At 38.4% G+C, this 10,153-nt stretch overlaps 1 protein-coding gene across 5 annotated transcripts in view; it reads right to left on the bottom strand.

Moving 5' to 3' along the window:
• Nucleotides 1–5,449: 5,449 nt before the first annotated feature.
• The window catches only part of LOC121650401 (disintegrin and metalloproteinase domain-containing protein 23), a 24,216-nt gene continuing 19,512 nt past the window's right edge, over nt 5,450–10,153 (bottom strand). The window contains exons 25-26 of one of the 5 annotated variants that reach the window (XR_006012264.1): nt 8,075–9,245; nt 5,450–7,212 (exon numbers count right to left, since the gene is read on the bottom strand). Coding sequence is in view for 4 of the 5 variants with exons in the window: in XM_042001894.1 (XP_041857828.1) it covers nt 7,167–7,212; nt 10,056–10,146 (137 nt within the window). In the remaining variant the exon portion in view is untranslated. Of the gene's footprint in view, nt 7,213–8,074; nt 9,246–10,055; nt 10,147–10,153 lie in introns of those variants that run through there. The other 4 variants (XM_042001894.1, XM_042001893.1, XM_042001895.1 and 1 more) reach the window with 4 other exon arrangements.

The raw sequence follows: 10,153 nt of genomic DNA, 5'->3' as shown, positions 1-10,153 counted from the left end.
AGGTCCAAACGCAGATCAGCTGTTCCAGTCATTTCTCAGTTAAGTTCAGCAACAACTGCTAGTCAAACACATTTCTGCAGTAAATAATACGAATAACCATTTAACATTTTTGTTATACTGAATATAGAGAGTCTAAATACTAAAAAATGACATTCAAAAGCCAAATGCGTTTCAAATGGCAACATATGCAAACGCTACAGCCCAACACTGCTTGTTGTGTAAGACTCTTTAAATTAAAGTGATTAGATAAAAGTTATTTAAATGCTAGACTTACTAAAATAAACAAGGGCCTAACTATAATATAAAGTAGCCTTATCAGAAAAACTTAACTTACCACTCAAGCTAGGCTGGCTGGCAGGGCTATGATGTTGATGGGGTTTGGTAAATACCTCTTTGGGCTTAACTGACGTCAGTAGCTCCCTCCTTTGCAAATGGCTGCTAGTCACGTTCAATATTTTTTTAAACAGAAAAAAAAAATCCCAACTTGTCTGCAACCAAACAATAAGCATTAAACCATTACTTCATGCTTTTATTTATTTATTTATTTTTAATTTGGCTGAAGTTTTCCTGCACTGGATTTTCTTTGTTTCCCTTATGCCATAGACAAGCAAATGCTGCTGTATTTGTGCATTTCATTACAGAGTAGAATCACTTTTTTAAAATACTGAAGTATTTATAATTAATTCATATGTGCAAAAATGTCAACACGAGGTGCATATAGTCATCCTAATCAAATTAATCACCATTATCTGTACCATTATTGATGCAGCTCATAGTGATTAAAATAGTTTTTAAAGATAAACACTCAACAACATGAAAGAAGATCTTACTTCTGTACATATAGTGTCATACATTAAAGGGGAAAATAGTTGTTGGAGTATACCCCACTATGAAATTAACATGAAGTGTAATTCATTTTGTTAAAGTTACTGTTTTTTAGGTTCACCAACTGTCTAAAATAAACATGCACAGGATGTGCTTTGGCTTAATACAAGGCAAAATAAATAAATGAATTAAAAAATGGCAATTAGAGGTCTAAGGGTTTATCTTTGCCCTTGCCACGTCCAACAAAAACATTTCAGATAGGGGATGTTTATTTGGGGAAAACCTCTCAGCTCTTCTAATAAACATGAAACTGCATCTGATTAGTTTGTCTGTTTTTTTCCTATTAAATAAAAACTTGAATTCATACAACCAAAATGCTTAGACTAGGATCCTCAAACCTTCATTGAATGTTTAATTTCAATGAACGTTTGTGGAAAGATTTCTGTCAAGTCATGAGAAATTGGATTTTTGTATGTTTTTTTCCTTTCTGTCTTTATTTATTTATTTCTACTACAATAAACACAAACATAATTTAAGCCAATTTGCACCTAACATACTCCGGACACATGTTTCCCACAGGAAATATAAGCAATCTGACTTCTCAAACTTGGGTGATTCTGCCATCTTTAAAACCAAACTAATAAACAGTGTTTCAGAGAGAAGTAAAGGAGGTTCATTTTTGTGCTTTTACTTAAATGTCATATGCATACGTGATCTCAAGTGTAATTACCTTCACGGTGGGAGGCAAAAACAAAATGTACTGGATGGTCTTACTCATTCATTCATACCTCTGATGATGCAAAGAAGCAGGCTTTACATTTCTTCTGCTGGGACTAAATTAAATGAAGACTATTTTCACATTCATACTGAAACATGAAATGTAATGTTAAGATGCTTCTAGAAAGTAAGTGAGGTAGAGAATTACAAGCTGTAATTATTAGAGATTAAATTAAGGAAAGACAAAGCAATTTTATGCCCACATGAAATTGATCCACATCACCACACAGAACAAGCGTTCCAGCACGAGTAAAATCAGCAACTACCAGGAGGTGTGTGGAGTAGATGGATAAACTAGCATGAATAAAAGCAACTAGGCTTCCTTATCTTGGTACTTTTCATCTCTCTTCTGAAACGTTTCTTCAGTTCTAGCTAGTCAGTGGGGAATTTTTTTAGCAGTGCTGCTTTGCAGTGGGATTTTTTTTTACTCTTAACTTTTTATTTCAATCCCAGTGTTTTCCTCATTGGGATCCTCCACACCAGGGGCTATGCCTCCTCAGTCTGCAAGATCTGTGGTGATCACCCTTGTCTGGGTGGACAGTGGGCTACTGCACTGCAGCCTAATGGTTGCGATGTGGGACCCGGCCAGCCATCATTGTGGTGCCTATGGATGGCGGCCTCTGTGGTCTTGGTGACTCTCAGTGTGGATGGATCCCCAAGATATGGCTTCCTCACAGCAGCATCAAGCCTGATACTAGAGAGTTTATGTATAATGGAATTGGTGGGTGGGTGGGGGGCCTTTTATGTGTTTTATCTGTATGAGTGCATGAGAGATAATAAATGATTAGGTGTGTGTTTTTAATCTGGTTAAGTTATATGCTTGGGTATGTAAAGATTTATTTTTATATAAATGTTTGCTGTTAAACTGCAGTCAATGCTGAAATTAGAACTACTAACTAGACGGTCCTGTAGTTTCCTTGGCCTGCATGTTTCTTACATTTGATCTCATGCTAAAATTGTAGTAATTAGATAAATTTAACAGTAATTTATTTTTAAACATTTTGTGAAAAAGACAAATAAATAAATGCCTTGGATTAAAAGGTGCTTTTTCTTGGGTAAGGGGTTAAAGGTTTGAAGCCTTTAGACCCACTAGGAATTATAAACACACACACACCCACACGTACATATATATATTTATATATATATATGTGTGTGTGTGTATGTGTGTGTATAATATGTATATTTAATATTAGTTCATATGAATATTAAGGCTTTTTAGATTTAATTTGTGTCTTTTAATACATTTTGACGGCATTCTTTATTTACATTTGGCTAACAAAAATGAACATTTCACGAACTGACTCGCATGTAAAAAATGTAAAAAAAGAAGAAAATAATAAGTCAGCAACATACGTCGTGATGATAAATGTCAAACATAAATGGAAAAACTGTGTGTTCTTCCTGACTCAACATCATGTCATCAAAATGTACTACGCTGCAACTAAAACATCATCTAGCTTCTCTTTTCATTATGTGCTCACAGGCAATACTCTTTCATTCAGTTTCAGAATTGTGTGCTACATCACACATTTATTAGGATATTTTATTGCTATTGTTTTTTTTTTAAGATCTCCACAAAATTAAGTGCAAGTGATCGTTTTTAAAACTTGAAAGCCATATTTTTGAAGGAGAAAACAAACTTCTTACAACTGTAAAACATGTCATAAAAATGTGCCAAATCAACTAACATTTTCTTAGCTTACTTCACATGACTTTTGAAGTTATGCTTTTCTTAAAAGCAGCATTCAAAAGTGACATTTCCTACTACAATCACAAAATAAACTAACAGAATTACATTTACAGAGAATACTGTTGCAGAAATAACTACATCTCTACACAGCCTTGGAAAAATGTGCTGGATTTTATTTATTTATTTTTTGTATCTAAGTTGTAAGGATTAAAATAAATATTCATCACTAAAAAGAAACACTAACTACCAAAAAACATTATATTAGAGAACAAATGGGTTCCTCATTATTCCAACCAGGGAAAATCATGAAATTCCCAGTACTCATGCCTTAACAGAAATACCAAAAACAGCCAAAAGTGGCAAATAACTTACTTCACTTCAATTATCACTGCAAGCATGAAATAGATTGTAACTGCAAATATCTCACACATGAATACAAACTACACACTTGGACAAAATATTTGGGACCCTTCGGTTAATGAAAGAAAAACTCACAATGGTCACAGAAATAACTTGAATCTGACAAAAGTGATAATAAATAAAAATTCTATGAAATTTAACCAATGAAAGTCAGACATTGCTTTTCAACCATGCTTCAACAGAATTATTTAAAAAATAAACTCATAAAACACGCCTGGACAAAAATGATGGTACCCCTAGAAAAGACTGAAAATAATGTGATCAAAGGGACATGTTAATCCAAGGTGTGATCATTAATTAGCATCACAGGTGTCTACAATCTTGTAATCAGTCATTGGGTCTATATATAGGGCTACAGGTAGTCACTGTGCTGTTTGGTGACATGGTGTGTATCACACTCAACATGGACCAGAGGAAGCAAAGGAAAGAGTTGTCTCAGGAGATTAGAAAGAAAATTATAGACAAACAAAATCAACATCTAAACATTCCCAGTAATAGACAAATTTCCATCCATTCATTCTCTATGCCACTTAGTCCAATTCAGGGTCGCAGGGAAGCTGGACCCTATCCCAGCAATTAGCAGGCGATCACACAATGACTAAAATCCATTTGTCTAAATGCCACCATTCACTTTGTATTCACACCTGCTACGTTTACACTATTTACACACCGAAGCTACATTATAAACCAATGCAGCCTTTTAGCCATATTGCATGGCCACACGGCAATGTCCAAAGAAATGTAACAATAAAAAGGAATGCATGAAACAAACTACTCTGCAATGTTAAAACAGAGCTTATCACGGTCACTCAAACAGAGCAACACTCATGTCATCACCAGCATCAGAGAAACCAACCAGCACCATCCTTCACAAAATAAGTGTTTATGCACTGCTGTTGGCAACAGTTAGCTCTGGTTACAAAGTGAAGGCTGTGTTCTGCTAATAGAGCCCAAATATGTACATAGACATCCAGAAGAATCGCAACCATGGGGTGACAGAGGTGGTCCTGGATACTCATGACACACTTCTGGCCTACACACACATCTAGACTCTAGGTAGGTCCTTTCCTTTTTATCCACTATTGTTCACGTTACCACTTCTATGAGATTATACATGTACTCATCCAACAAAATTATATCCTGTAAATCAGTAATTTTAGCTACACCTCTACTGTTGATATCTCATTTAACTGAATACACTGTATACATCTATATGGCAGTCCTTGCTGCACATGTAAATAACCACATAATTTAATTATATTCCCTACAGCTATGTGCCTTAAAAGAAAAACAAAAATGAAACATCAGGTTTATGTGCCACTGAGCTGTCAGTAGCTTCCTTTTGCCCCAAAGCTTTCTGATTATTGGAAAAGAAGAAACAGAGAAATTACCAGAGAGGCAGGCATTAGCAGATAAATACACACACTTTGGTATGTGTCTATATGTTGTTACTGTTGTAGAAACTTGCCATGTGGCTTTCATATATGTTGCATTATGTAATAAAACTGTTTCTTCTCTGAATAATAAAAGCAGCCCTAACCATGATGAATTAAATGTTGAATTTAGTCCAATCCTCAATGGCAAATCGTTTATTTGACTAGATTGATTAAAAAAAACTTGAGGAATTGAGGTGCAAAATGTAGGAAAAAAGTGAGCCAGCCTTTAAACACCCTGTGCACCTAAACAGCTGCAATAAAGAGTTAAGTGGTTAAGCTAACACATAAAAAAGACAAATGCTCAGATAAAATTTATTTATTAATGGATTCAACTGTACATGATGCAGTGAGAGAGGGACACCAGACAATGAACAACATGGAGGATTACAACAATGCCAGTGCTATGGCAGCACCAGGAACACACCAACTATCAGCTGGATTGGAAATGATAGCCCTGCACAAGGAAACTGTTCAGGCCTCAATATGTACAGGCACCATACAGTGTGTGTGTGTTTGTGTGTGAGATTAAAAATGTTAAACTGGATGAAAAACACACAAAAATGATTTTCAGTTCCACAAATGTAAAAGTGTGCTCTCTTGCTTTTCATTGGAATTTTTTTAAATATCTTTTTTATTCATATGACCGTCCAGAGTTTGAAGCGAAATGAAAGGAGATGTGGGAGTGGCCAAATACAAAAAGATTAGCTGATCAGCAGAGGTTTTTGTAATTCCATGTCTACATTGATACCACTATTACCCATACTTTTGTGCAATATCTCTCTTTGCATAGTAAATAAAAGTAAAATGTTTTTGTTGTTGACATGCACCTATCTTTTGTAGCATATTTGTCTTGCAGATTTTGGGGACTCCCATATAGAATTATAAGCCCACTATAGTGATTGCATGCAGCGTTACCAGAAGAGCTGAACTTGATTTCTACTAAGAGTTTATGAGAGCAAAAGGCTTAAGCCAGTATAGTGGGTGCTGATGAGGACTGTTAAGAAAGACCTGGCTGTACAGGCGAGTGCCTGCATGGACAGACTTCATGCCCTCAGCAGTACAGGAGGCACCACTGGCTGCAGACAGAGGGGGAAAGTGCTCTGTGTGCAACAACATCCATATGTTCAGGTGATTGGTTCTTTGGCTTTTGAGTCACCATTGGAGATACTTCATGGGGAGATCTTGTCGGATGAGATCCCGATCTGGATCCCTCTAGAACCGACATGCTTCTCCTCGACACCACAGCTGCTCTGTCATGAATCTAAGTAGCATCAATCATTTTGGCCCAAACCCCAGTTGCATTCTTTTAAAGTATCTGTGCCAAAAAACACCTGCTATACAACATGCTAAGATAGAAAACAAAAGCAGTCGATGTCCTGTAAAATATGCTGTCAATTCCAATCTGAACTGCTTGTTTATGTACAGTTTTGTGTGGGTGCATTTACTGAGTGTGCACTGTCCTGATGAGTCCTCACATGCAGCACCTAAACACGAACAATAGGCGCTTTAACTGGCTTTTCACTGGTTTGGTTTTTAGTGAGACTGTCTCCTGCACTGGATAATTTTTTTTTATTGTGTGCGTGTATTTTTTTATTTTTTTTTTACATTGTACGGTTTTTGCAGTATATTCAGAGCTTTGGTAGCCATGCCGAGCCCTGCAGAGAGAGCTCTTCATGCCATGGGGGGCCAGCAAGCAGCTTTGTGCGGATAATCATGCCAGGTGAGAAGATGGTGTGGACTCCGCCTGAACGCCTGTGCACTGGCACTAAAGGATGGAAGAGGAGCTCTGTCACTCTATAGAGCTCAGGGTGGAGGGGCAGGGTGTTACGTGGGTGAGGTGGAGTTGAAAAGGCTGCATTTATAATGTCACTACAATGGAATTTGTTAAAATGTCCACTATGTCTTTTTCAAGTAAATCTAATGCCAAAGATCAGCAGCAATAAGTGCAGTCCAGCTGTTGGGTAGCCAACTAAGGAAGCCTTGGAGGAGTCCTTCTGCAATTGCCATCTCTTCTTGGGTTAAATGGCCTGTGCATTGGGGTCGTATCGGCGTTTCTTCACATTTCTTATAAGGAGATAGGAAAAAAGAGTTAGCATTTGCTACAGTGAATTCTGAATCACTAGCACAACCTGGACAAGCAACCACACCCATCTACAGTTTACAGTGGTGTGCGCATGAGGAGATGCTGTAAAATTATCATTCAGATACATTTCTATTCAAAAATACCAAAGGAAAATGTTCCTGATGTGTGTTTTTTTTTTTTTTTTTTTTTAAGTGTTGAAGAGAGGAAGGGCTGGTCCATGTTGGCCAGTTCAGCCTTAACTGCAAAGAGACAGGCAGAGGTATTTGTAGTTTTGATGATGTAGAATTTGCATGGCAGCAGGAGATTGTATTAATGTTTTATGTTAACGTGTCATGATTTGCAGCACTAGTTACTGGATAATGGTAATCTCAGTGAGTTGAAACCTTTAGTAAACAGTAAAGCTCTATTTCAAATAGAGCGATAACATAATAAAAAATATCCTCTGTTGCCTTCTTGCAAACAAGCGCTGATTGTGCGTGCAACAACAATCTACAAAATACTGTTGAAGACATGTCTCATTACCAGTTTTGATGGAAAAGACATTATTCCACTCATAACAACCATCTAAGAGGAAAGAGCTAACATAAAATAAACTCTACAGAGGAGGGAAAGAGGAGACAACCACATAAACAACAATGACGGCAGCAGCAGCAGCCACAGTAACTACTACCAACAGTGGGACAACAATGAATATGACAACAGGAGTGATGCATAACCTCCCCGTACTGTGGCTTGTTGTGGGGCTTTTATCACTCTGTCATGCACCTGTTCCAATAGTAGGCCAGTTGAAGGTGGCACTATTGCTGTGCGTGGTTCATGCAGTGCAGTGCGCCGTGTCTGTACCAGGTCTGTGAAGCAGGCAGCAATGGCAGCTGGTGTGGGCGGGTCCGAGAGTCCTGCTCTGCTCTAGGGCGGAGCCTGGCCATCCAGGTGGGTGCCAGCCATGGCACAAAGGCTGCAGGCAACAAAAAGGTCCTGGCTGCTCTCTGTGTGTCTCTCTGCTGTCGCTATCACCACTCCATTTAAAGGCTCAGCCTCAAACAGTAACGGATTGAGAGAAAGATCATGGAAGTGATGAGAGGACGACAACTCCGGACCAAATCGCTGTGGGTTTTCTCAGCCTTTGTGCAATGAACTGACCTCCTCCAAATCAACAAGTCAGCATGCAAAAAATGTTTTGGTTCTTCATCTGTTTTCTTTCCTTATTTGTGCCCTGTTTAGGTGGAAAAAACCATGATGCTTTAATATCTGGCATGCTTTGGTGGCTGCAGGATTATATTTCTCATTTAGTCCTTACGTCTATTAGAAGATAACACCCCTGCTGCTGAAGACAGCAGGTTAATGAGCAGAAAAACTGGACCTTAAAGTACATTTTCTTGCTATTTAGAGATCTCATAAGTTCTATCTTTAAAATTTCAGAGGGGAATATGATTTTTATCATTCAAGCAACCAACAGAATTTCTTTAAAGTAAAAGTTGACAACATTGTGGAACATCCCCACTGCTTTATTTTTTTTATTTATTTATTTTTTTAAGAGTCTCAGTTATCTAATTGCTCTCTGAACATGCACGTCAAGCACTAAGCTCTGCCCGTCTAATCAGTTTGAGGTTCTGCTACAGATGCACAGACCTATCCAGCATCCTTAAAAAAAAACAAACAAACATAAAATTACACTTAAATAAATCCCGAATTTCATCCACATTCTTCTTTATAAAAAAAAAAAAAAAATAAAAATAAAAAAACAGGAATGCATTTCTCCTAAGCATATGCTTTTTTCACATGCGTCTCAGTGTAACATGCTTTTTTCTTTGTATGCTGTCCACCCTGGGGTCCAATTTCCGCAGCAGAAGCTCAAACCCTGGTGTCTAGAAGCAGCAGGGATGCTAGAGTTACAGCAGGAGAGGCATGCGGCGTGTTGCTTACTTAAAGCCCCATCCAGTCCCCCCCAGCACTATGGCAGCCACAAGGATGGCTCCGGCGATGGAGCCTATTATTAGATTGGTGGCACTAGGACCTGTAAAGGGTTATGGGGAAAAAAACATGAGTTTCTATACTCACTTACTGTATAAATGACAAGTGACTATACAATGATGATTTCACATGGAACAGAGAACATACCATAAGTGTATTATTACAGTAAAATAATTAATTCTAAGAATTTATTTTGCATGCTTTTCAGTCCCCTTTAATATGTAAAGTGATTTACTTTAGCCAGCGTCCTGGGAATATTTACATTTATCTGTAGTCAGCTAAGGTTGTGAGTAATAGTAGTTTGTCTGTTAAGGTTGTGCAAAAGATCCTGGGTATCCATCGTTGACTGAAAAGGAATTTCTCCAACAGAGATTGACCTGCTGTATAAGCAGTACAAAATGTTTTTAGGGTTCCCAGTCACCACACAGCCTCCAACTGACGCACAAGCCAGGTCACTAACTAGACATTTCTCAGGACTGTTTTCATCTAAATGCCCCACATGCCCCAGAAAGGAGAGGATCACAGGAGCAACCACATAACGACTGAGAGTAAGAGAAAAGGAAGGGAAGGGGAAGAGGGAGGATGAAGAAAGAAGCTTGTAGTAATGGGGAATGACAGGAAGTGGCAGGAGAGGAGGAGGAGGAGGAGGAGAAGGGAGGAGGGGAAATCCATCGATCAATCACACGACACCGAAAACATCCAATCACATGACAATTATATGGTCATCAACAACACACAAGAAAACACAAAGCCACCGGGACGCACACACGGGCTCAGGCCGGCTCACGAGACCGCCCGCACACTGAGGCACCACTATGAGAGAAAGAGCTGTGAAAGGGTTAAAGATGCTTACTCTATTCCCCACCCTGTGCCTCCAAAAATCACCCCCAGGGCCAGAATGGTCCCTGCTACTGCCCCTATCAGCCTGTTAGTGGCCACGCTCACTGTGCA

The sequence above is a fragment of the Melanotaenia boesemani genome, chromosome 12 (assembly GCF_017639745.1).
Source record: "Melanotaenia boesemani isolate fMelBoe1 chromosome 12, fMelBoe1.pri, whole genome shotgun sequence".
NCBI lineage: Eukaryota > Metazoa > Chordata > Actinopteri > Atheriniformes > Melanotaeniidae > Melanotaenia > Melanotaenia boesemani.
This window is presented reverse-complemented; position numbering and strand designations above follow the sequence as displayed.